We start from the raw sequence: 27,955 nt of genomic DNA, 5'->3' as shown, positions 1-27,955 counted from the left end.
AGTCATAAATTTAAAATTTTAAACTTTTAGTACAAGAATAAATACTGATCCTATACAATAATTTCCCTAGAGAAGCTTAACTCTAAACAAATCATATATGGTAATCAAAGCATGAACGTATAAGCTTTCTTGCAATTAATTTTTTTTTCACTATTTCTATGTATAGTTGCTCATATTGAATAATGGTACGACCATTTTAAATTTATTAGATTAAATATTCTATGTATAGTTGCTCATCATTTTCATTGATGATTCTTAGTCGTCGAATTCCTAAAACAATTGGTGTGGATATTCCAATGAAGGCAACTTCCTTCTTAACGTAACCTCCTTCTTAACGTACATAATGTTTGATGGATGGTCTGGAATAGCAGAAGTTTTAATTTTGAAAACACTAATAATATTCCACCTGAAGATCTTCCTGGTTAAGATTGAAAAGGATAGGGAAGAGGCAACGGATCCAAGAAGCATTGGTTTCATTACTGGAGAACCTCGTGTACAATTCTATTTTCTATTAGGTCTTGTATATGCAATAGTGACACCAACTCTCCTTCCATTCATAATAATTTTCTTTGCCTTTGCGTACATCATGTTTCACATCGTAAAGACTTAATGTAATATTCATTCTAAATGACAATTTTCTATTGCATGGGGTCAATAGCTTCAACAATTAATAGAGTATGGCCATGTGATTCAAGTTCAACTTAGAACTTTTAGGTCAAAATTCAAAGAGTTTGGATGGCTTTTAGTCTTGCTCTTCTAATGATTCTTTTTGAAATATTTTCAAGTAGTAATGCTGTAGTTTGGATGGAAGAGCTTATTGGAGATACGCATGACAATTAAGTTATTGCCATTAGATGTTACCTTTGTTTCACACAAGAGCTTTGAAAAAACACGTCAAACTGGTAAGAACAAAACTGATCGGATAAATTTCAATAACTGTCCCTGAACTTATATAGTTGTAACACTACAGTCCTTTAACTTTAAAATGTAATATAAAACCCCCTAAAATTTTAAATTTTGCACAGTAAAATCCTTCTGACTTTCAATTACTAATTTATCAGTTAGAAACTGATGTGAATAGCTCCCAAGATGAAACTTAGTCAATATTTATCTCTCCTCCCTTATGCAAAGTGTAAAATTATTCTCTTTACATATAAAAAATTATTCTATCTATGGAGAGAAAAAGGATTCAATTTACACATGGCTTGAGAGAGGAGAGAGAAAAGAGAAATACTGACTGAGCTCCATGCTGAAACTGTCCAGGTTAGCGTCTTACTTAAAAATTGGTAATTTGAGGTTAGAGAGATTTTACTGTGCAAAATTTAAAAGTTGATGGGGTTTTATGTTACATTTTTAAGTTTAGGGACTTTAGTGTTACAATTAGATAAGTTCAAGGATAGTTATTAAAATTTATTCATTTATATAATGAAATTTATTCTAATAATTCGTTGAAGATTAGAAATTTAAAATAAAAAAAAAACATGATAGAAGTTGTTAGCAGCATCTTTTCAATTTAATTGAAGATAATCTTTTATCTCCTTTAAACTTTTTATATGAGGCATCTCCAACATTTACTACCAAGATGTTAGAATTATGACTCAAAATCTTAGAGAGATTTGAAGAGAGACATTTTCCTATATAGAGTAGAACTCTTATGTTAGTGTTACTCCTAAATTGAGTAGGACTCCTAGTCAGATTAAAATTGAGGGAATTAACACTATAAATAAGAGAATGGTAAAAAAGTTATTTGGCTTCACCCGTAGAGAGTGACTTAACCAATTGAAGAGAGTGGCTTGCCCATTGAGAGTGGCTTTCAGTCGATGGAGTGGGGCTGTCACACATTGTAGAGAGGGGCTTTGCCAATTGCTGAGGATTTGGCTTTGCCCATTGATAATGTCACACCTTATCACTCTGTAAGGCATAACATGATTCCGTAGTATACCTAACGAATTACCAACTCCGTCTATCGATAACCCATTAAACACACTACAAGGGATTTTAAAATAATTTTCATACTTTTTGAAAGTGGTGAGCTTTTTCAGCAGGTATTAAAAACAATTACTTGAAGTTTAAAGATTTGATAAAATTTTTGTCCATTTTTATTTTTCCGTAAATTTTGGAAAAATTTCAGCAGAGTGCCGGTGTATTTGAGAAAACCAAAAATTTTACCTGTAGAAAACACTTCCAATATAACACTTCATCAACTCACAATCACCATTATAACTCAAATCAGCACAATTTTCTCCCAACTCTACAATTCAAGTCAATTTTCAACTCAATTATTTTAAAAAATAATGCTAAATAAATTCATTCACAATCCATTAAAGAAAAATTAATTTACATACATCAGATTAAATTTACAGCAGAAAATCCAAAATAATATTATTACAATTTCAGATAACTACTCATGACAACTTTACAAATGTACATACAGTCAATTACATCAAAATAAATATGTACAATAAGGGAATAAAATTATACCTGACAAAAGGTCCAGAAGTAGCTCTGAAATCCTCAGCAGCTCACTCTGCTGCTCTACTAGTCTCTCTATCTACGACAGCAATAAACAGCCATCGCTGAGTACTATGACTCAGTGGTGCACAACATGCTAAAATAATATCTTATGCATAAATCAATTCACGTTTGTTCACATATGGTACTGAAAATGAAAAATAAATACAAAACATAATTTATAATTTTAGTCAAAACAGTCTCATTTCGAAAGTCCCAAAACAGATTTCATAAAAACACACAATTATATCATGCCATTAGTACAATGTTCATCTCAATAACCGGAGGCTTATGAGGAATCTCAAGGCTAGCTAGCTCAATCTATGGGTACCCATTCAATTTCTTCCTCTACTGGCACACACCTCAACACTTCAGCCAGAGAGGGAATTCAAAATTTAAAACTAATTCTTCCCACTAGGCATGCTAGTGAGGCATTAAGATATATGGTCATGACACTGTGGTTTCAAAACTATCTTAATATTTTACTAACTATTTATTGACAATTCAAACACATACAATTAAATTCTAACAATTTAGGTCAAAAGCATAATATTTATTTCATTCACAAATTTTCAATAAAAATAAATCACAATTTATTCATCAAAACAAATTGTCAAGAGAATTTACAGAAAATTTTTATGTTGTGCACAAACCTTGTGCGAGTCGCCTCTAGGCCTTGACTCGATGTCTCGGGTTCTTTTTCGGTATTCATTTCAATTAAAACATACAATTTTATAGTATTTCAGTATCATAACGTATAATAAATTCACAATTACTTATGTCTAGCTCTAATATGCTTAATTTAACGTTCTTTGAATTTTGCATTTTGCAGTTACTATTCACGATACTATTCAAGTCAAATTGTTGACTTTCTTACGCTTAATAGGTATGAGAATTTCAATTTCATCTACATACCACATTTTAGTTGCTTAATTTATTGATTTTGGTTGCCCCTTCAATTTTTTTGGTCTCCTAGGCATAATTTTACATTTTTAGTTTTTTTATGTCCTATTTTGCACTATTCCATTGGCCTGGTTACAGTGAGAATTTGGCTAAGTGTCCTTCATAAAAGTTGTTCCTTATTGTCTTATCTTTAATTCACTTTTTGAATCACTCCATTTAGAGTTTTGTAGCCCAAGATATGGCTATTTGAACATGGCTTGCCGGATTGGTCTAACCCAGATTTCTGGGCACCTAATTTGGTTATGTCAGTTTTGGATTACTAAAATTAAGTAGCAAAATGACTGGGTTATGGGCAGAATTTGGGTTGGTGTTCTTCATGGAAGTTGTAGTGCTATCTCATACCTTTCCAATGCCATAAAAATCAGGTTATTTGTACCTGTATAGCCCAAGTTATAGCCAAATGAATAAACATTGTTCATTTGGTCATTTTGGTACAGTGGCAGTGCACTACACCTACGTTTGACCTAATTGTTCACTATCCTAATGTCCTTTTCTAGGCGTGGTTCCCAAATGAAAAATGTGTCATTATGTGTCTATTTTCATTCCCAATTGACCTCATACAAATTGGGTTAGTAAATTTTCAGTTTTAGTCCCTGAAAAGGACCTAAGTTAAGCTGCCAGAATAGTGACCCTAACCAATCTGAATTGCACTTGGTTTCTACCAATTCAAACATACCATAAATGGTCCCAATTGACCATTTCTCACTTCAATTAGGTCATTTGTACCAATTAACCATTTCTCCAATCTTTCCCTAATCTTCAAGATGCTTAAGAACCCTAATTACACAATTGTGCAATCTAATACAATTAAAGTTTATAATCAACTTCTATACACCCAATTCAACTTAACTAACACTTCAATTCAATCAAAATCATGAAATTTCAATACCCCTTAATACTGGCCGAATTTCCTGTATAGTCCCCCATAATTGTTTTCTTTTGATTTTAAGTTAATTTCTAGGTTAAGTGAACTAAAAGCACAAGTATTAAACCAGAATTTCAAATTAAACTACTAATCTCAACTTTGATGTTCCACTTCCACAATTCCTTCAATTTCTCCTTTCTTCTTCTTTTTAAATCTTCTTGTCTAGTTGAGATAACAAGGTTTTTGGGGGAAATTTTGAGAATTTAGGGTTAATTTATAGAGATGAAGAGCTTAGATCAAGCTTTAATGGAGGAATTTTAATGGAGGTGGGGTGGAGTGTTTCGGCCAAGATTGATAAGGAAGAAGAAATGGTTTTTCTTTTCTAAATTTTTTATGCTTTTATGTGTGAAATAATTGTATTTAACTTAGTCAAAAAAAATGGGAAAATTAAAATTAATTTTGACATCATATGTGATGTCATCATCATGATGTAATAAGTCCCATTTTTATTCTTTTTCTTTTTCTTTAATTTTTCAATAGTTCTTTAATTTAATTCTCGATTCTGAAATTTTCGTTTCTCCGATTTTATTGGACAGTTAGGTCAGAAATCACCTCTAGGGGTGAATTGACGAAATTGTCCCTCGCTGGTCTGATCCAGTTTGCAAGTAATTCAAGATTTCTTCCGGATCTCTGACCTAATTATTTGACCTGCTTAACAATTTTTTTCTATGATTTTCTCTTTTTCACTGTGTTCGCAATAGTCCTTAGGACCTTGGTGTCATAATTTCCCATTCAAAATTAGGGTTAGGATCGACTCACGCCACTTCCCTGAAGGTCACCCATCGTTGTGATCCTCCTCTCATTTAATTTTTTATGCATTATTTTTCTTGTTTATACTTATCTATCTGGTAATCACAATTAATTTTCATTCAAGGCTTTTCTAGGTGTCTTAAACATGGTTCTAATCCTCTTAATTGTCCGGACTGACACCGATCACCGAAACAGTGAAATATACCAGGCTATGCATATAGTGGTGTTATAATTCCACCCCCTTAAAATAAATTTCGTCTCAAAATTTTACCTAGTATCAATCTCTCGAATTGTGGTGCTGTCTCTCATGTCCTCCTCTCGCTCCCAAGTAGCTTCTCGGCCCGAATGATGGTTCTACAGCACTTTAACCAATGGTATCTGCTTGTTCCGTAGTTGCTTCACCTCATATGCTAGAGTTTCAATAGGTTCCTTATATGTGAGGTCTGGATTCAACTCAATCTCTTCTGCTGGTAGTACATGAGATGGTTCTGATCTATACCTCCTCAACATGGACACATGGAAGACATTATGTATCTTCTCTAACTCGAGGTAGTGCTAGCAGATGCCAAGGGACCCACTCTTTCCGTAACCTCATATGGTCCAATGAAACGTGGACTCGCTTTCTCCTTTCTCGCCAAATCTCATAATTTTCTTCCAAGGGAAAACCTTGAGGAATACTTTCTTACCCATCGCATATTTAATATTTCTCCTCTTGATCGATGTAGGACTTCGACGGTCCGATGCAGCCTTGAGTCGATCTCTCGATCACCGATTTTCTCCTCTGTTTGCTGAACAATCTCTGGCCCAATCATCTTTCTTTCACCTACTTCATCCCAGCACAGGGGAGTTCTGCACTTTCTGCCATACAAAGCTTCATATGGAGGCATATCAATGCTTGATTGGTAGCTGTTGTTATAAGCAAACTCAATCAGAGGCAAGTGTGTGTCCCAACTGCCCTCAAACTCAATCACACAAGCCCGTAGCATGTCTTCCAAGATCTAAATTATCCTCTCAAACTGGCCATCTGTCTGTGGGTGGAATGCTGTGCTGAAGTTCAATCTAGTTCATAGGGCTCTTTGAAGACTACCCCATAATCTAGAAGTGAACCTAAGGTCTCTGTCTGATACAATTGATACTGGCACTTCGTGCAGTCTCACAATCTCTTCTATGTACAATTTGGCCAATTTCTCTAAGCTATAGTCCATCCGGACTGGCAGAAAATGAGCAGACTTGGTTAGTCTGTCCACTATGACCCATACTGCATCATGACTCTTCTGTGTCCTCGAAAGTCTCATCACAAAATCCATAGTTATTTGTTCCCATTTCCATTCAGGCACTGGTAATAGATGTAACAAACCAACTGGTACTTGATGTTCTGCCTTCACTTGCTGATAAGTTAGGCATTTTACGACAAAATCAGCTACATCCCTTTTCATACCCATCCACTAGTAATGCTCCTTTAACCCTCTGTACATTTTAGTGCCACCAGGATGCATAGCAAAAGGAGACCCATGTGTTTCCTTCATAATGATCTGTCTCAAGTCAATGTTATTAGGAACGCACATTCTGCACTGGTGTAGTAGTAGGCCATCTTCTCGCACTGAAAATTCAGGTTTCTTGCCCTGTCAGACTTCTCCCACTAGCTTTTGATATTTATGATAATTCTGAGCAGCCATTCTAATCTGATCAATCAACACTGGCTGTATATGCCATGCAATTACTGTCTGCCCCTCATCATTAATCTCTAAGCTAGCATGCAATGCTCTCAACTCATGTACCATAGACAAAGGAGAAACTCTCAGACTTGCCATAGTCTTGTGACTTAAGGCTTCAGCCACCACATTAACTTTCCCTGGCTGATAGTCTATCAGATAATCATAGTCTTTTATCAACTCTAACCATCTCCTCTGTCTCAAATTCAACTCCTTCTAAGTACCAAAATACTTCAAACTCTTATGATCTGTGTAGATGTAACACTTCTCCCCATATAAGTAGTGTCTCCAGATCTTAAGAGCAAATACAATAGCTGCAAGCTCCAAGTCATGTGTCGGATAGTTCCTCTCATGCGGTTTCAGCTGGCGTGATGCATAAGCAATGACATTCCGATCTTGCATCAATACACAGCCTAACCCATTATGAGAAGCGTCACTGTAAACTGTATATTATTTACCCGGTGTAGGTAAAGTAAGGACTAGAGCTTCTGTCAAACATCTCTTCAGTTCATCAAAACTCTGCTGGCATTTATCCATCCACTAAAATTTCACATCCTTCCGAAGCAGCTTGATCAGTGTAGAAGCCAACATAGAGAACCCTTTCACAAAACGGCGGTAGTATCCAGCTAAACCCAGAAAACTGTGAATTTTTGTGACATTCCTGGGTGGCTTCCAATTAAGGACAACTTCTATCTTGCTGGGATCTACCTTAATGCCTTCTGCCGATACTATGTGCCCCAAGAAGGATATTTCCTTTAGCCAAAATTCACACTTTAACGATTTTGCATATAATTGTTTCTCCCCTAAAGTCTGTAGTACAATCCGTAGATGTCTATCATGCTCCTCTGCACTCCTCGAATAGACCAATATATCATCAATGAATACCACCACAAACTGATTGAGGTATGGTCTGAAGATAGTGTTCATCAGATCCATAAATGCAGCTGAAGCATTGGTTAACCCGAATGGCATGACCAGAACTCATAATGGCCATATCGAGTTCTAAAGGCGCTTTAGGATACTCGCTTGCACCTTCAGCTGATAATAACCCGATCTCAGGTCAATTTTAGAGAACACAGTTACACCACTTAACTGATCAAACAAGTCATCAATGCGAGGCAATGGATATCTATTCTTTATTATCACCTTATTCAACTGCCGATAGTCAATACATAAATGGAGAGTGCCATCTTTCTTCTTAACAAACAGCCCTAGCTTTCCCCAAGGTGACACACTAGGGCAAATAAAGTCCTTATCAAGCAGCTCTTGCAATTGCACTTTCAATTCTTTCAATTCTGCTGGTGCCATTCTATATGGTGTTATGGAGATTGGGTCCACACTAGGCATGGCATCAATCTCAAACTGCACCTCTCTTTCTAGAGGTAACCCTGGCAACTCATCAGAGAACACATCCGAAAAGTCACATACTGTAGGGATGTCCCTCAATGCTAGACTCCCCACTTGGGTGTCTAGCACATGTGCCAAGTATGCTTCACACCCCTTTCTAATAATCTTTCTGGCTAGTACAGCCGAAATGATATTTGATGGCAATAACTACCTCTCCCCATGTATTACCACATCACCGTACAGAGGGAGACCAAAAGTGACTGTTTTCAGTCTACAGTAATCATGGCATGATGCCTGGCTAACCAATCCATGCCCAAGATGACATCATAATCTCTGAAGGGTATTTCAATCAGATCTGACAGAAAAACATGTTCTTGGATCACCAAAGGACAATCTCTATACATTCTGCTCACTCGACCTCTTGTCCTCGACTTTGACTTGTTACTAGCCCCTCAAAATACATTTTGGCACACAGAATCGTAAGGGAACTAACAATGCTAGCACTAACATATGAGTGGGTAGAACTCGGATCAAACAACACAAATACATCTTGATCAAAGATAGAGAATGTACCGATCACAATGTCAGAAGTTTTAGCTTCTTCCAGCTGTCTCATAGTGTAGATTCTAGCCGGAGCATTACCTTGTTCTTACTAGTTTATCGCACTCGATCGCTCAAGTGTCGCTCGACGCCGCCTCTACCGTTAATCGGTTGTGAACCTCTAGTAGCGTAACTCAATGGATCCTTCGCAGCGGTAGGAGCCGCCCAAATCTACGGGCACTGGTGCGGTCCTTGGCCAGATGGCCCGTGCCTCCGCAGTTAAAACAGGCTCTTGAAGCCCAATAACATATCCCACTATGGGTCTTGCCACATGTCTCACAAGGGCGGGGAGGGTGAGAACTCCTAGATGTCTCACGACTGCACCAAGGGGGTCTCGCCAGAAAATCTACCTCTACTGCACCTTCCACCTCCGCTCGATCCCCAAATTTCTTTCTTTTCCAAGATTGCCATCAAACTTTGATCCACCGCTTTCCACTTTTCTCTTTTTCTCGATTTCTCTGCCTTCTCTGTTTTCTCTTTCATTGGTGCCCCTTCTGACTCAATTCTTTTTAACTCAAGTGCTTGAGAGATGAGCTTAGAGATGTTATTATGTCTGAATCCAACTACTTGCATCCTTAAACTGGGTTTCAAGCTGGTTTCAAACCTCTTACATCTTTCTCTGCTGGTAGATAGGAGACTCCCTGCATAGTGGCTTAAGCTGAGAACTCCCTTTCATGACACTGTAGTTTCAAAACTATCTTAACATTTTACTAACCATTTATTGACAATTCAAACACATATAATTAAATTCCAACAATTTAGGTCAAAAGCATAATATTTATTTCATTCACAAATTTGCAATAAAAATAAATCACAATTTATTCATCAAAATAAATTGTCAAGATAATTTACAGAAAAATTTTATGTTGTGCACAAACTTTGTGCGAGTCGCCTCTAGGCCTTGACTCGATGTCTCGGGTTCTTTTCCGGTATTTTTTTCAATTGAAACACACAATTTTACAGTGTTTCAGCATTATAACGTATAATAAATTCAATAATAAATTCATAATTATTTATGTCTAGCTCTAATATGCTTAATTTAATGTTCTTTGAAATTTGCATTTCGGAGTTACTATTCATGATACTATTCAAGTCAAATTGTTGACTTTCTTATGCTTAATAGGTATGTGAATTTCAATTTAACCCACATACCACATTTTGTTGCTTAATTTGTTGATTTTGGTTGCCCCTTCAAATTTTTAGGACTCCTAGGCACAATTTCAAATTTTCAGTTTTTTTATACCCTGTTTTATACTATTCCATTGGCCTGGTTACATTGAGAATTTGGCTAAGTGTCCTTCATAAACGTTGTTTCTTATTGTCTTATCTTTAATTCACTCTTTGAATGACTCCTTTTGGGGTTTCGTAGCCCAAGATATGGCCATTTGAATATGGCTAGCTGGATTGGTCTAACCCAGATTTCTGAGCACCTAATTTGGTTCTGACAGTTTTGGACTACTAATTTTAAGTGGCAAAATGATTGGGTTATGGGTAGAATTTGGGTTGGTGTTCTTCATAGAAGTTGTAGTGCTATGTCATACCTTTCCAATGCCACAAACATTAGGTCATTTGTACCTGTATAGCCCAAGTTATGGCCAAATGAACAAATACTGTTCATTTGGTCATTTTGGTACAGTGGCAGTGCACTACAATCGGGTTTGACCTAATTGTTCACTATCCTAATGTCATTTTCTGGGCATGGTTCCTAAATGAAAAATGTGCCATTATGTGTCTATTTTCATTCCCAATTGACCTCATACCCATTGGGTTGGTAAATTTTTAGTTTTAGTCTCTCAAATGCACCTAGTGCAAGCTGCTAAAATAGTGACCCTAACCAATCCGAATTGCACTTGGTTTCTACCAATTCAAACATACCACAAATGGTCCCAATTGACCATTTCTCACTTCAATTAGGGTCATTTGTACTAATTGACCATCTCCCCAATTTTTCCCTAATCTTCAAGATGCTTAAGAACCCTAATTACACAATTGTGCAATCTAAAACAATTAAAGTTTATAATCAACTTCTATACACCCAATTCAACTTAACTAACACTTCAATTCCATTAAAATCGTGAAATTTCAATACCCCCTTAATGCTGGCCGAATTTCCTATCTAGTCCCCCATAGTTGTTTTCTTTTGATTTTAAGTTAATTTCTAAGTTAAATGAACTAAAAGCACAAGTATTAAACTAGAATTTCAAATTAAACTACTAACATTAACTTTGATGTTCCACTTCCACAATTTCTTCAATTTCTCCTTTCTTCTTCTTCTTAAATCTTCTTGTCTAGTTGAGATAACAAGGTTTTTGGGGGAAATTTTGAAAAATTAGGGTTAATTTATGGAGATGAAGAGCTTAGATCAAGCTTTAATGGAGGAATTTTAATGGAGATGGGGTGGAGTGTTTCGGCCAAGATTGATAAGGAAGAAGAAATGGTTTTGCTTTTTTAAATTTTTTATGTTTTTATGTGTGTAATAATTGTATTTGACTTAGTAAAAAAATGTGGGAAAATTAAAATTAATTTTGACATCGTATGTGATGTCATCATCATGATGTAATAAGTCCCATTTTATTTTTTTTTCTTTTTCTTTAATTTTTAATAGTTCTTTAACTTAATTCCAGATTCCGAAATTTTGGTTTCTCCAATTTTATTGGATAGTTAGGTCAGAAATCACCTCTAGGGGTGAATTGACTAAATTGCCTCTCGTCAGTCTGATCCGTTTTGCAAGTAATTCAAGATTTCTTCCGGATCTCTGACCTAATTATTTGACCTGCTTAACAATTCTTTTCTGTGATTTTCTTTTTTCCACTATGTTCGCAATAATCCTTAGGACCGCGGTGTCATAATTTTCAGTTCAAAATTAGGGTTAGGACTGACCTCGCAGTCACTTCCCGGTAAGGTCACCCATTGCTGTGATCCTCGGCTCATTTAACTTTTTATGCATTGTTTTTCTTATTTATACTTACCTATCTGGTAATCACCATTAATTTTCATTCAAGGCTTTTCTGGGTGTCTTAAACGTGGTTCTAATCCTCTTAATTGTCCAAACTGACACCGATCCCCGGAACAGTGAAATATACCAAGCTATGCATATAGGGGTGTTACAGATAAGGGGCTTTTACCTATTGTAGTCTCATGGAGGAAAAGAGGCTTCGACCTAAGATGGAGAAAGGACATAATCCAAGAGAAAGGGATTATTGTCCATTATAGTTGAAGACACCCTTTGTAGTGCAGCAGTTAAAATAGTAAATATATTAGATTATGTCTAGAGGAGATTGAGAGGACTAACTAATGTATTTACTATGAGCAGTTTTGTAGTATAGGTTATCTTGGGTGTAATTGGGATGATGGGTATTATAGCTTTGAACTTATAATTGATGGTTTATTATTTATAATAATGGCAGATGGCATGCCCATGGATGTAACCCTATGTTGAGAGGGTGAACCACGTAAATATTAATGTTTTGTGCGTTTACTTTATTTCTTTGTAGTTTACACGCTTCCGTGGTACACAATAATTATTGTCAGAGCATGAGGATGATCTTGGTGAATCTGATTAACGGTAAAGCTGCTGCAACATGTAGAAAGTTGCACATGCAATAATGGTGATGATAGATAGTTGAAATTAAGGTAGGGTTCTTCATGCAAAATCAAGAAAGTTGATGACGCAAAAAATTTTTTGAAGAAAGAAGCAAGTTACGCCCAATATGAAGATTGAAGATTTGAAGGGATCAAGTCAAGCATGGAGATTTGATGATATGAAGACACCCAAGAATTCAAGATATGCAATGATTGATGGATTTTGAGTCAAGTTGGAGATTGTTAGAATTATGACTTAAAATCCTAATGGGATTTGGAGAGAGACCTTTTCCTATATAGAGTAGAACTCTTATTTTAGTGTTATTCCTAAATTGAGTAGGACTAATCAAATTAGGATTGAGGGAATTAACACTATAAATAAGAGTATAGTAAAAAGATTATTTAGCTTCATCCATAGAAAGTGGCTTTATCGATTGAAAAGAGTAGCTTTCAGCTCATAGAGTGGGGCTGTCACCCATTGTAGAGATGGGCTTTTCCAATTGCTGAGGATTTGGCTTTACCCATTGATAAGGAGCTTTTGCCCATTGCAGTCTCATGAAGGGAAAGAGGCTTCGGCCTAAGATAGAGAAAAAGCATAATCCAAGAGGAAGGGATTATTGTCTATTATAGTTGAAGACACTCTTTATAGTGTAGCAGTAAAAATAGTAATTATATCAAGCTATGTCTAGAAAAAATTGAGAAGACTAACTAATGTATTTATTATAAGTAGTTTTGTAGTGTGGATTATTTTGGGTGTAATTGGGATGATGGGTGGTATAGCTTTGAGCTTATAATTGATGATTTATTATTTATGATACTGAAAGATGGTATGCCCATGGATGTAATCCTATGTTGAGAGGGTGAACCATGCAAATATTAGTGCTTTATGTATTTACATTATTTCTTTGTAGTTTACACGCTTCTGAGGTACACAACACGAGTACTAGAGCGGTGCAGCATTTTGGCCCGATGTTCATGGACGCGTTATCATTGCATTTATAATCTCACAAGTGCTTATGATTGGATTATTGAGTACAAAGGAAGTTGCTCAGTCAATACCATTTCTCATTGCCCAGCTAATACTCACTATATGGTTCAATAATTTCTGCAAAGGCCGCTATGAACCTACATTTAGAAGATATCCATTACAGGTTTGTTGCTATCTTCCAATTGCAAAATTAACAGTCTTTGTTTGTTGGGTTTCAAGAAGCAATGATGAAAGATTCCCTGGAACGTGCAAGGGAGCCAAACCTAAATTTGAAAACCTATCTCCAAAATGCATATATGCATCCAGTTTTCAAAGGTGATGATGACGAGGAGGATGAAGATATAAGTGAAAAATTGGAGACTGAGAGTGTGCTAGTCCCTACAAAATGCCAATCTCGAAGAAATACACCTATGCCTAGCAGAATTAGTGGTGCATCTTCACCATTATCTTTGACAGATGTTATTAAGGAACATCCAGAGCCTTAACAACATGAGACTTCAAATCTCACTATACATTTAGGCACATTGCAACTTACTAGGCCAACGTAGCGACACTGTAGATTAAAGGAAGGAGAAAGAAAAGAGGCCAAGTTACAATCATTCAAATATGCCAACAAGAAATGGAAGCTCTGGATTTTGTGGTAAAGTTATATCTACTCAAGGATGAATATATATTATTTTTAGTGTATGATACAAAGTAGATTTTTTGTTTGCATTTCTCATATTGGTTTGTATTGTACCATTGGAAAAATAACATTTGTATACAATTTTTTTTTTTACTTCAATAGTATCACTGAACTAATTTTATTAATTATTTACAAATTAATCAATACTTACACTGTGTTAGGAGGAGTGTAAGGAGGTAAGGTAAGGTTAAATAAATAATGGTTTACTAGTCTTACCTTATTTGGATGAGACATGAGAAGATAAAGATTGATAATAACTAATATTTAATATATAAAAATATTCCCAACACTCCAATTTAGTTAGTTGAGAAACTGAAAGTTTTGGGCTCTCAAAAACCTCACCTTCCCCATAAAATCTTCCTCCCAAATAAGTTATTATATCTCAACAAAAATTTTATTATATCTTATAACATATTTATAAAAAAATTAGTGAGTGTATTATAATTAATTTAGAAAAGAAAGTAACAAATTCCTCATAAATGGTTTCTCAAATCATGTCAAAGTTTGATGCATTTAATATGAATCTCTTCAATAGAGTTGAACTCTGCTTAAAATAAGGAAGGAGAGCTTCTATCCTTATCAACTAAGTATTAACAACTAAGCATAGTCTAGTGATGCAACTTGAAGTTGAACACCCCTTCCCCTGCTACTTTATAATAAATATTAATTTTTAAATAAGTTAATTTCTGTTTAATTCTAGGCTTGAGCATTATTCGGTTCAAATTGAATAAATTGAACTAAACCACCTTAATTCAGTAATTTGGTTCGATTTTTAAGATAATTCGGTTCGGTTTTATATTATAAAAATTTCAGTTATTTTAGTTCAGTTTGGTTTTAAAGAGAAAAAAAAATCAATTAAACCGAACCGAATAGTTTTATTAATTTTTGAATTGATTTATTTTTATGGAAAATTTATGAATTATATGTAATTATATATTTATATATAAATATTGTTTAATTTCATTGATTAATGGTTATTAGGTTCAAACCGATGTCAAAATCAGATAAAATAACCTGAAAATCAAGTCTAACTTAAAAAATCAATTAAAAATAAAACTGATCGGTTTGAACCGAACATAACCAAAATAGAGTAGTTCGATTTGATTTTTCATCCATTTCGATTCGATTTTTAAACTATATAACTCGTTTTTTATGATTTGATTTTGTTCGGTTTGATTCGATTTGATTTGAACCGAATGCTCATCCCAATTTAATTCTTGAAATCAAAGGAACCGAGAAAAAGATTGCATCACACGGTTTCCAAAAGAGAGTGGGATAACATCATCAAAACGAGTTGAGGTCGGTTCAGGTCTATAACGGGAAATTCCCATGCCATTTGTATGTCTTCACGCACAAGGCACTTTTCTCTCCACGACATATTTACTCTTCTTCGATTTCATTTATCATCGTTCGCTTCTTCAATCTAAATTTTCTATAGAGATTTTTTTTCCCTGATTAGTTCACAGGTTCGTTTTTGGGTTTCTCTGTTTCTTTTGAATTTATATGTTTTTCAAATTATAATTTGTATTTGATAGCTTTGTAAGTCTCTGGTTTTTGCTTTATATGTATTCTGTTTGTCTTGATTATTTCTTTTTCAATGGGGATGATTTTTGTTTGTTTTAGCTGAGTTCACCTGAGTTTATCATTCAACCGCAGCTCTTTTGGTCATGGTCTTCGACTATATGGTTATTGTTTTTAATGCGTAATTCATTGGCGTTTAATCTGTTAATTGCTTATTGAATTTCTGTTTCCCTATAAATCGTAGTTCATGGTGGAAGAACAATCATGCAATATGAATTTTTTATTCTATTTTTGTTTCGGTATTTATCTCTGGTTCTTTCTTGCAGTGAGGATGGATGCTTTTATTTCTAAGCAAGACCGGCACAGAGGTGATGGTGATCATAATGTGCAGAAGATGAGAAGAATCTCGAATGTTTCTTGGCTTGCATCGAAGAGACAAGTTCACAAAACCCTTAAGAATAGAGTTAATGGCAAGATATGGAAACGGGAAGAGGACGATGATGATGATGAGTGGTCACTCCCAACAAGAACAAAAAATTCATCCAAGAAAGTGAAACTGACTCCTGCTTTTGAATTCTCGAAAGGCAATGGAATTCCAAAGAAGCGGCTGAATAAGAGAAGTAGTTTTGTAGTTGTAGACTTGGAGGGTGATTCAGAAGATGAAGTTTTAGAGCAAGCGTGTATTATGAATATAAGAGCGCGCAAAAGAGCTAGAACTTCAGATAGTGAGGCAGTCAAAAGAAATCACATGTATACAAGGCTAGAAAATGGAGATTTTGCAAATGCTTCTTTAGGTACTTCATCTTCTTCTCCCTCGTCAGCTTCAGATATGAAGAGTAATGGCAGTAGCAGCAGGACACGTACAATGAGAAATTTGAAGGTTATTTACCTCTGGTCATTTTTTTTTATCTGCTATAGTGGAATTATACATGTTCCCTTGACATTGAAAGGAATAGTTTCTTTCTTTATTTACTCTGGTAACTAAAGTTGTCAGTTTTTCTTTCTTCAAGCAGGCCAAAATAGAAGCACGCCCAAAGTGTCATCAGTGCATGAAAAACGAAAGAAAAATTGTTGTCCCTTGCAAGAAGTGTAAAAGCAAAATATATTGTGTCCAATGTATCAAACAATGGTAAATTTTTTGGCTACACTATTTGACATTGTTTTAGTATAACAAGCTTAGAAGCTTAATTGGCATATGCATTTTCTGCTGTGATGTATGTAGGTATCCACAGATGACAGAAGAAGAAATTGCAGAACAATGTCCTTATTGTCGTAGAAATTGCAACTGCAATGCGTGTTTGCACTCCAGTGGTTTGATTAAGGTTTGTTTTTATTCTGTCCCTCTTCTATCCTATTGATTGTGAGGACATTAATAAAGAAGCAAAAGCTCCATTAGGCTAGTTTTTTGAAATTTAGAGTTGGCTTTTTAAACTTGTAAGTTGACAAATAAGCATCTTATATTACATTGGCAGTTGGAGCACCCTGTTACAGAACTGAAATTCTGAATGCAAGCATTTCTTCTAACTAGCTCATAATATTGATCACGTCCAGACATCAAAAAGGGACATCACCGACAGTGAGAAGATTCAGCATCTAAAATATTTGATAAAGTCTCTGCTTCCCTTTCTGGAACAAATCTGTGAAGAACAAACTCAAGAGATGCAAATTGAGGCTAGCATTCAAGGTACATCCTCGTTTTCTTTTTAGCTTCAGGTATGAGTTTTTATGTTTAAATTCATTTCCTGCTAATAAATTATGAATTGTTCTTGTAATCAGGTTCCTCCCCTGAGATAGCAGAGAACTTCTGTAATAATGATGAGCGTGTCTATTGGTAAGAATCTCTTATTGTGCTGAAGGGTGGAAACTATGTGATTTTATTGTTTGAACTTAAAGCTTATTTATTGAATTTTTTTGGGTCTTGGTGCAGCAACCATTGTGCGACTTCTATTGTTGACCTCCACCGCAGCTGCCCAAAATGTGCTTATGAACTGTGTCTCAGTTGTTGTCACGAAATTCGTGAAGGAAGCTTGTCAAGTCGTGCTGAAATGAAGTTTCGATACGTAGACCGAGGCTCTGATTACATGCATGGTGGAGATCCAGTGCCTTGTGATTTTGAAAATGCTGAGGATCAAGGTGAACCAACGGTTGTGCTGTGGAATGCCAATGATGATGGAAGTATTTCTTGTTTTCCAAAAGAAATGGCTGGTTGTGGTGATTGTGTACTGGAGCTAAAGCGTATCCTTCCAATGGGATGCATTTCAGAGTTGAAAAAGAAGGCGCGAGATTTAGTAGGTTTTGACACGGAAAGGGCAGATTCGATGTGCAACAATTCTGAAGCAGGGAGAGAGATGCTGCGGAGCGCAGCTTCTAGAGAAGGATCCAAGGACAATTACTTGTATTGTCCTGCTATGAATGACATTCAAGAGGTTGAAGAGCTTTTTCACTTTCAAAAGCATTGGGTTAAAGGTGAACCTGTTATAGTTCGCGATGCCCTTGAGGTAACAACTCATTTGAGCTGGGAACCAATGGTAATGTGGCGTGCATTATGCGAAAATGTGGACCGAGAGACAAGAGCTAATATGTCTGAAGTGAAGGCCATTGATTGCCTGGCTTCTTGTGAGGTTTGGCGCCATTATCCTACCTGGAATTCTTTTTCCATCCCAAAAATATTGCATCATGCATGTGATCAAAAAGATATTCTATTTTCCTTTTACGAGTTACATTAATCTATCCTACGCTGATGTATCTTCTTTGTAGTTTTACTCACGAGTGCTGATTTTTAAAATATTCAGGTGGAAATTAGTACCATTCAATTTTTCAAGGGCTATACAGAAGGAAGAAGATATGAAAACTTTTGGCCTGAGATGCTGAAGCTGAAGGATTGGCCCCCATCTGATAAGTTTGAAGACCTTCTGCCACGCCATTGTGATGAGTTTATCAGTGCATTGCCATTTCAAGAATATAGTGATCCCAAGGCTGGTATCCTTAACCTTGCTGTGAAATTTCCACCAGATTTGCTCAAACCAGACATGGGTCCGAAAACTTACATCGCATATGGTACAACAGAAGAGCTCGGCAGAGGGGACTCTGTAACCAAACTTCATTGTGATATGTCAGATGCGGTATGCCTAAAATATCCACCATGTTATTACTACGCCTTGCACCTTGTATTCTAGCATAAGTTGCTTAAGAGTCTCCTATTTTTTTCTACCCTTTCCACAAACTCTTTAAATTTGACTTAAACGTTTATGTCAAGAATGAGTTTCACATGGGCTCTTCCATTTTCAGCAAATGCTTATATAAGTAATGGGTTTTCAAATCTTCTACATTCTCTCCCCCACCAACACCAACACCACCCCACACCCCCCCTCCCTTTCTTTTTAAAGACGAGAAAATAGCTGCCCCTTTTCACCCCGTGGTTTACCAACTGTTGGTTAGGGAGCTCATACTGATCTTAAATTTGTCCAATAATTTAGGTGAATATTTTGACACATACTGCGGAGGTAGCTTTAAGTGAAGAACAACAGACTGCTATTCAACAGCTCAAAAGGAAACATTTGGCACAGGATGAGAAAGAACGTTTGGAGCAAGATAAGCTAGACCATCATTCCATTGAACAACTTGGTGACTGCAGCGGTAGCTGGAAAGAGATGGGTGTATCAAAGATTATTGAGACAGAGAAGCAACCCTCCCAAATCAGTGAACAACTTGAGCTTTCCCATAATCAGCCGAGAGGAGCTACACTCCCTGGTTTGCCCAGTGAAGGTGAAACAGATAATATGTGTGGTGCATTGTGGGACATTTTTAGAAGGGAGGATGTCTCCAAGTTAGAAGAATATTTAAGAAAGCACTCCATGGAATTTAGGCACACTTACTGCTCCCCAGTAAAACAGGTAATTTATACTCACTACTTATTTTTCAGACTAGTCGATTATGATTCACTAATAACTAACCTGTTATAAGCAGGTCGTCCATCCAATTCATGACCAGTGTTTCTACTTAACTTCGGAGCATAAAAAGAAGTTGAAGGAGGAATTTGGTTAGTATATTAAGAAAGCTGAATCTCTCTCTCTCTATTTCTCTCTTTCTAAAATTATTGTGACACTCGAATTGTTTTACACTTCTAGGTATTGAACCTTGGACATTTGAACAAAGAGTTGGAGAAGCCGTATTTATTCCTGCTGGTTGCCCACACCAAGTTAGGAATCTCAAGGTAAATATTGAGACTTGCATATTTTTCTTTTAAATCCTCCTCTAATGTTTCATGAAATAGTGCCTTCATATGTAGATGGAGATTATATTTAATATCTTTTTCCTCCATCTAAACAGTCATGTACAAAAGTTGCCATAGATTTTGTCTCTCCTGAAAATGTCCAGGAGTGCCTTCGCTTAACCAAAGAGTTCAGACAACTTCCAAAGAACCACAGGGCTAGAGAAGACAAACTTGAGGTAACACCTTTCTGCTATCATTTATTTAGAATCAAGCGAACGCTGGTAATGCCATTTTTGAGCCTAAAGGTTGTTTTCCTACATTTTTTGTGGTACAGATCAAGAAGATGATAATCTATGCAATTGCAGAAGCAATTAAAGATTTAGAAGAACTGATACAATGACAGCATTGAGTTCTACACAAAGTGGCAACTGAAGAACAAAGAAGCCAAAGTTAATTGTTCCCTTTTTTTCCAATTTTTTAACATTGTTGTTACATTAATTGAAGTTGTTTTGAAGGATGTAAATCATCAATTTAATGTTTAACACAGGCGATTTTTTTTCCCTTTCTTATTTAGTTTGGCATATAAATGATACATTGGGAATTATATTATATGAGCTTTGCTTTGTTTAAAGAGAGTTTCTGGATGGGATAATTTAGAAAATTTCATTCTAATATTCCAACTGCATTATTATCTTACTACTTTTATTGTAATCAATATGATTATGAATTTATTATTTGGATTCGCACTTAGTTTTACTGAATTTTGTTATACATGTTTTTCGGTGTTTACAAAGATAATTACAAACTATACATGATCAAGAATTTCAATGTACCACATTAATGAAGATTTTATTTTCAAAACTTATAAATAGTTTTAAAACCTTCACTTTCTTTCAAATAGTAAAAAATTATAAATATATAAAAATTTTATTTTAAAGAAACTTTATTTTAATAACTTAATTTTATTTTATCTCTTAAAAATATTTTTATCACTTAAGAATAATAATAAGTGTAGATATACTATTGACATTATAAAATGAAAAAAGAAGTAAAGTAAAACAAAGTCAAAAATCAATTAGGATAGCCTAATCGATTACCTTTGTCTTAACCAGTGTTATTAAATTTGGTTCAGAGGTTGATCCAGCGAAAAGACTGGGTAAATAGATTACTGGTTCACCCAGTGAGTTAATAATTCAACCAATAAGTCATTAAAAATTAATTAAATATATATAAATTAATTAAATATAACATCTAAAATAAATAAATAAATAAAATTAATTAATTAATTAAATTTTTTATTATTTAAAATAAAACTTTAACATTTATTAAGTTATATTTAATAAATTTTAATAGTAGTTTTAAATTTTATATAAAAGTATTAAGTAATATAATGTGTAACTTTCTTTTTAAAATTTATGAAATATTAAATATATGTTAAAAAATAAATATCTTAAAATAAAAAAAATAACTATCAAGTTAGGTCAATTGATTTTCATTTTAAAGATTTTTTTTATGAGATTTGGAGTTTAATTCTCTATACTAACACTAAAAAAAAGATTTTATTGAATAATTTAGTTAGCTAGGTCAACTAGATAACACGGGTTCAATCACCTAGTCAACCGAGTTACACCATGTTTGGTTCAACCATGAATATATATTTCATTTAAATCATAATAATGCTCACATCGCCTCCTATACATGTTTTAATAAGACAATAAGAGAATCATCATTATACGATATTAATTGAATCAAGTAAGGTTTATTTCCGTCAATGACCTAAAATATAGACTGTTGCAACATTATTAAATTTAATGAAAGGTTGAATAGAAGGCCATATCACAACTCAAAATCAAGTAGACAACTTTACCAAACTCAAAGTTAGTGTAAAAAAAATTTGCAGAAAAGCAATATTAAACAGAATACAGCATGGAAAGGATAGGTTTGCAATGAGGAAGGAAGGATGATTCAATGAAGGTTATGGAATTGGGCAAAGAGGGAAGATTGGTTCTTCCAAAGAGAAAAAGGGTCTCCTTTGTAGGTGGGTCTGTTCTTGAGATAGATGGAGTTTTGGAAAACTTTTAAATGAGCTTTTCTCCTAAAAAAAATGACGGTTCCCCCACTTCAATGAACAATTAAGGGTGGTATTTATAGGAAAATAAAACTCTAAAATTAAGGATGTGGATCTAAAATGCTTAAATTGGAGGGTTGGGATCTAAAATGTATTAAATTTCATTTTTATTTATTTTTTTGTTATCATTATTTTCTTAATCCTAAATCTAATGGTAAAATTAAAGAGTTAAAAGATCAAATATTTAAATTAAATTAGGACTATTTTGTTTTTATTTCTTTTGATCCAAGGGTCAAGAATTCTTTCTTACAAATTCAATTAATGGTAAAGGTCAAAAAAAATATTAATTTTGTCTTTATTTTACTTTAATTAATTTTTGATCTAATGGTAGAAATTAAATCTCTAAAAAAAATTAAGGGCTAAGATTTAATGGTACTAAAATTTATTTTTATTACTTTTAATATAAGGGTCAAAAATAAAATAGATAAAAATTAAAGGCTAAGATTGAAAAGTACAAATTTTGTTTTATTTCTTTTTAATCAAATGATCTAAAATTATCCTTATAAAAAGTAAGGGCTAAGATTAAAGTATACATTACTTTGTTTTTATTTCTTTAGCCAATTTTGATTCAATTGTGGAAAATTTGTCCTAAAAAAAGATGAATGGTCAAAAATTAAAGGGTATAAGTTAATTTAACTAATTTCAATCTAATGGTTAAAAAATAAACCCTAATAAATTTTAATGGATGAGATTTAATTGTACCATTTTGTTTTATTCTCCTAAATGTAATTGTTGAGAAACAAAGATAAAACGAAAATCAAGGGTGTGGACTAAAAGTAACACTTTGACTTTTTTTCTTCAAAATTTTCAAATTAGATGAAATTAAATCTTCATAAAATTGATCATCAGAACTTTTCATTTTATTTTAAGAAACTAAAATTAAATTACAAATTATAGTTAACATGAAAGTGGAACCTAATTAAAATAACAAACTTAAATAAGTTAGAAAATTAAAATTGAAATCAAAATTAAAATTGAAAATTAAATTAGAATTAAAGTAAGAGTAAAAATAGCAACTCAATTAAACTTGTGTTTATGCATAAATATTTTTAATTAATATTATTATTATTATTATTATTATTATTATTTAAAAAAGTTCTTATAGGTCCAGAAATATGGTGTCTTAAAAAAATTTTTATTGACCCGGATAAAATATGGTGTCTACAAAAGACATTTAAAAAAAAAATTAAATCACATGGAGAAAAGAAATTTAAAAAATTATCCAATTGTTTTAAGTTTAATTTGGAATAAATCATTTAAAAAAAATTAAATTTTCATGCAATCATACTTAATTTTTATTTATTTAAAAATAATTTTTTTATAAGTAAAAAAAAAAATGAATTCTCTTCATCCCCAACATGAGAATTGACAAAAAAAAAAAAATTACATTGAATGTTTATAAAATTCAAGATTCCATGCAATAGGGAGTTAGAATTTTTGTGATTAAAATATATCAAATTTAATTTTAAATTAATTTTTAATACCATTTAACAATGTATTTAAGAAAATATTTTAACATAACAAACCAATACTAATAGTATGAAAAATGTAATGAAAGATAAACTATTAAAAACTTTCCGATGTATTAAATTAGTGGAATGAAAAAATTAGAGTTTTTGAATTTTAAAATCTCAAAAAAATTTATATTCCCTAAAAAAATACTTACTCTTAAATATTTATATTATTTTAAAACACTATATCATATTTTCAAAAACTTCATCCAAATATAGTGTAACACTAACTGACTTCACTAACAATGACAGGTAAACCATTGAAAAGAAATAAAGCCAAAATATACATGACATGGGATGATAGGAGATGAAAAATTATAAGGTGCTCTTGATGCACTAGTTTTTAGTGTATCATGTAATCACAAGAATTTAGTTATCTCATGGATCATGGGATATGGGTCTCATCTCATAGTGAGAAAAGGAACATATGCTCCTAGAGCACCTAATAAAACCTGGATAAGGGACATCCTTTTATAAAAACAAAGTCAACTTTTATATTGTCAATTATTTATCTAAACTTTTCTATTTTGAGTTTTCTATACTCTGTAGATGAAATGCTCATTTAATTTCATAGTTAATAATAATAAAATCTTTTAAAATTTTAACTTTATAATTTTTCTTTTATAATCTTCTTGATCCCCTATTCAAACACAATTTGATTAGCAGAAAAAACATAGTGGCTCATTTAATTTAGTTTTGACAAACACAATTTCCACTAAAAAAAAAAATGAAAATTACCTATAGGAGAATTGAACTTTACCTTTGCTACTTGTAACCTTGGCAATTGGTATGGTATATCTCCCTCTCCCTTCCCATTCATTCATTCAACAAGAGGAACCTCACAACTCATGACCTTCACTTTTGGAAGAAGGGAGACCTATTGTTTTCTCAATTCTTTTCTTTTGGAAGCCACGCATCCCCTTTTATAGTCCAAAATACATCAACTAAGTCTTTATTGGCTCTACATAAAATGACATGATTAGCCCTTTGAGTATAATTGTAAAATAATTAAGTTCGTGGGCTTCTTAGAAGGCTATGTTTTAATGGGGTGAGCAAAGGGTAATTAATGAAAGGGGAAGGAGTGGAAGAGTAAAAAAAATTATAATAAAATAATTTTCATATTCGTAAAGAAGTGAATTAATAAAAAGGTACAAAAAAGTAATGTATAATTTTTTATATTTGGAAAGATGTGAAGAAATTGTAAATTTAATAGTGCAATAAATTAAATAGTCATAGCTCTCATATGCCCTCTTTAATAAAAATTAAGATTTGAGGGGTAAAGGAGGGTATGATTTATCTTTGTTTACTCTTACCCTACATTAATTTATCATTTCTTACCTTTATTTACCTATTCTTCATCCTCATCTAAACAAAATCTAAGTAACTATTAAGTAGCTTTTAACTTGAAAGTTGGAACAAACAAATTATAATTAAATCAAAATCAAAATTTTTAAAAAAATGTAAAGAATGAAATTTAACTCTAACTGCCTCTATAAATTCTCTCTTTCCTCTCTCTTCTTCTTTCCCTTGCAAGCTATTTGAGGTAGCCACCGATGACTATTTTAATCGATAGTTGCCCCTCACCTTTTCTTTTTTTATTTTTTTATATTTATTTTATATTTCTCTCAACAATCTCCAGATCTTTATCATTTTAGAATAAATTTATATTTGTCTTTAGTCTATTTTTTCTTTTTTATCATGAAATTTTGGTGTTATGCTTTGTTATTTAAATAGGAGTGCAATGACAAGAAGTATATATTTTCTCTTCATAAAATATTAGATTTAATGGTTTTCAAATTGGGCTCTTAGAAAAACTATGGAGTTGAACTATGATAGATTACCACCAAATGAAGCGTATTTCCCGTCAAATGGCCAAATAATTAACTTAAATACTCTGTTAGCATAATCAAGTTTTTCGATTCAAGATAATAGCTAAAATAATAATCTATTAAGAACAAATAAGAGTGGGATATAGAAGATGACCTCTTGATTTTTATTTTATCATTTGATGAAAGTCTCATTAACATAAGATAATACAAATATTCAATTATTCATTAGTATTTACTAATATGATAAATTAAGTGTAATTAAACTTTATTTAAAAAAAAAAATTTAATTATGATAAGAAAAGTAATTTGAAACCATTATTTAATTAGTTTAAAACTTAATAATTAAAAATATTAAATTTAATTTCCAAATAAAATTTGATTAACCTATTTAACTAATATTTTATTAATATTTCAAGTAGTAATATGAATTCTAGATAACCTTTCTAATATAAGTGCTTATTCTACAATAAAATAGTATTATAGTAAATTGTCTTAGGATGAGAGTTGTTATAATGATGTTAGATGGCATATAATAAAAGGATTACCATATTGATTTAGGAATAATTATAAAAAAATGGAACTAACAAGCCAATTTTATTTGAAATTTTAATAATTTAAAATATTATAATTTAAATATTGGACCCCTAATGTTGATCATCAGTCTTCACTCTTCATCATACATGTTAAAGCCCATCAAGAAAATGGATGACGACAACAAGAACAATAGCCAGAGCCAAACATTATCAGCAAGAGGGATTTCTTCTCACAAACTCTTCTTCACCTCTTTCTATTACACGCGTTCAAAATGAATGCACCAGCTTTCTATTACTGGGATCAAGAAATTTCGACTATTGAACCAGAATATTATAAATGGACCCAGTGGATCTTTCTTCAGCTACTGAAGAGATGATTGGCATAGCAGGTGCAAGATTATCTCTAATCCACCATCATATCCTTTCATTTCTTTCTCAAATCTGAATTTGATGATCTGCTCTTGGCACAGTTTTGGGAAACCAAAAGATGCAAGGCCATAAAAATAGAGCTCGGCAAAACTTCAAACGATTTAAGCCCTGTTTGGCATTAAGTTTTAGAGTCTGAAACTGTTTTTCTGAATAAAAGCATCATTTTAAACGCTGTCGAGAAAAGTAGTTTGAAAAAAGCTGTTTTGTTATTTTAGTGTTCTTATGACTAAAACTGATAAAATTTAATTTTTAATTATTTTTAAATACTCTCTAACCAGTATATTTAAAAAAGTGATTTTCTTAACAGCAGTTTTAACAACAGTGCCAAACAGGCCTTTAGCTATTTTGACAAACAAAGTTAGAGTTCAATATCATGAATCTCAAAAATATCAGCAGTTCTCTCTCTCCAAAAGCCCACTTGAACTATTAGCCATTTTAAGGCTAAGGCCCAACATTATAGAAAGGAAATAGTTATAAAAATTACTGATTACACTACGAGGCCTGATATCATTTTTTGGTGTGACGTATTTCTCTTTTTCTATGTTTCTATTGTTATTTATTTGATGAAAATTTTAAGATCATTGTCCTGGATCGAGAATTATTTATCTTCCGAGTAATTTTTTAATTTTGAAAAATTAAAAATTTTCATAATATTATTCTTTTTGAAACTTGTTATTTATGTGACCTATGAAAAAGATTAAATTATTGAATATTAATAAAAGAATAAGATGAATTATCAAGCTTTGTTAATAAATATCATTAAAGATTCAAAGTCTTTGATCAAAGAAATCAACAATCCACGCTATAATTTAAATTGTCAAATAATCTATTTATATACGGCAAAAAAAATAAAATAAAAGGAGAGAATAAAACCCCAACAAAGGTGAGAATATGACTTTAATATTGGAAAGAACAATCTTTAGATCTGTTATTAATGGATATAAATATGAGCAGAAAAACTCATATACATAAATAGAATTGAGAATTTATTGAAAACAATTAATAAAAAATAATAAAATAAAATAATTGATATATGGATAGCCATAAGTGGAAAATTTACCCGTGACCATTCAAGGAAGAGATCTGAAAGAAAAAAGCAAAAAATAACTTATCCTAATTTAACTTTTTTAAAAATATTTGTATATATTAATTTATGAATTATCAAAGGTAAATCATATATTAAATTAAAGTTTATTGTATAGAAAATGAAACTTAGCAACTTCACGATCTAAAACAATTTTAATTAAGAGAATAAAATTATTTGAAGTTTAATAAATTAATGTTTATAGCTATTTATGATGCCAGTAATAATTTTTAAATAATGATATTTAAATTTCAATTAACTCATACTTTATGATTTTTTTTTATAATAAATGATTATAAAATCTTACAAAGATCAACCAACTAATATTTTTTTAAGCAAGGATCAACACACTAATATTAGAAACTGCAAAAATAGAAAATCTTAATAATGGTTTTTTTTAAAGAGAAGAAAAAAAAATATTTTATTAATTAGATCTAACCTATTATATTTTTATATAGATGAAGTTAATAACTCATTAAAAAATAATATAAAGAATTTAAAATATTCAATATTATTAATAAAGTATGTAAATTAGTCAATAAGCGGGCTTGCTCCATCTTTTGACTTTATAATCTTTTTATGAGCTTGTCAAATAACCTTCAAATTTTGATCTTTTATTGAATGAAAGATCTGTACCTCGTACA

The 27,955-nt window shown here is 32.7% G+C and overlaps 1 protein-coding gene across 1 annotated transcript in view; it reads left to right on the top strand.

The window, feature by feature from the left end:
• LOC131176955 (lysine-specific demethylase JMJ26-like) overlaps positions 1–20,370 on the top strand; it is a 31,002-nt gene extending 10,632 nt beyond the window's left edge. Inside the window, exons 5-19 of the mRNA XM_058141968.1 lie at positions 13,302–13,317; positions 13,576–13,836; positions 15,687–15,765; positions 15,911–16,464; positions 16,598–16,713; positions 16,807–16,906; positions 17,136–17,268; positions 17,361–17,415; positions 17,512–18,205; positions 18,377–18,706; positions 19,061–19,477; positions 19,551–19,623; positions 19,712–19,797; positions 19,914–20,033; positions 20,132–20,370. Of these exons, the coding sequence (XP_057997951.1) occupies positions 13,302–13,317; positions 13,576–13,836; positions 15,687–15,765; positions 15,911–16,464; positions 16,598–16,713; positions 16,807–16,906; positions 17,136–17,268; positions 17,361–17,415; positions 17,512–18,205; positions 18,377–18,706; positions 19,061–19,477; positions 19,551–19,623; positions 19,712–19,797; positions 19,914–20,033; positions 20,132–20,197 (3,100 nt within the window). The 3' untranslated portion in view covers positions 20,198–20,370. The remainder of the gene's footprint in view (positions 1–13,301; positions 13,318–13,575; positions 13,837–15,686; positions 15,766–15,910; positions 16,465–16,597; positions 16,714–16,806; positions 16,907–17,135; positions 17,269–17,360; positions 17,416–17,511; positions 18,206–18,376; positions 18,707–19,060; positions 19,478–19,550; positions 19,624–19,711; positions 19,798–19,913; positions 20,034–20,131) is intronic.
• Positions 20,371–27,955: the final 7,585 nt, after the last annotated feature.

This window comes from Hevea brasiliensis, unplaced genomic scaffold (genome assembly GCF_030052815.1).
Source record: "Hevea brasiliensis isolate MT/VB/25A 57/8 unplaced genomic scaffold, ASM3005281v1 Scaf295, whole genome shotgun sequence".
Lineage (NCBI taxonomy): Eukaryota > Viridiplantae > Streptophyta > Magnoliopsida > Malpighiales > Euphorbiaceae > Hevea > Hevea brasiliensis.
Note: the sequence above shows the minus strand (reverse complement) of the source record. Positions and strands in the feature narration are given on the sequence as shown.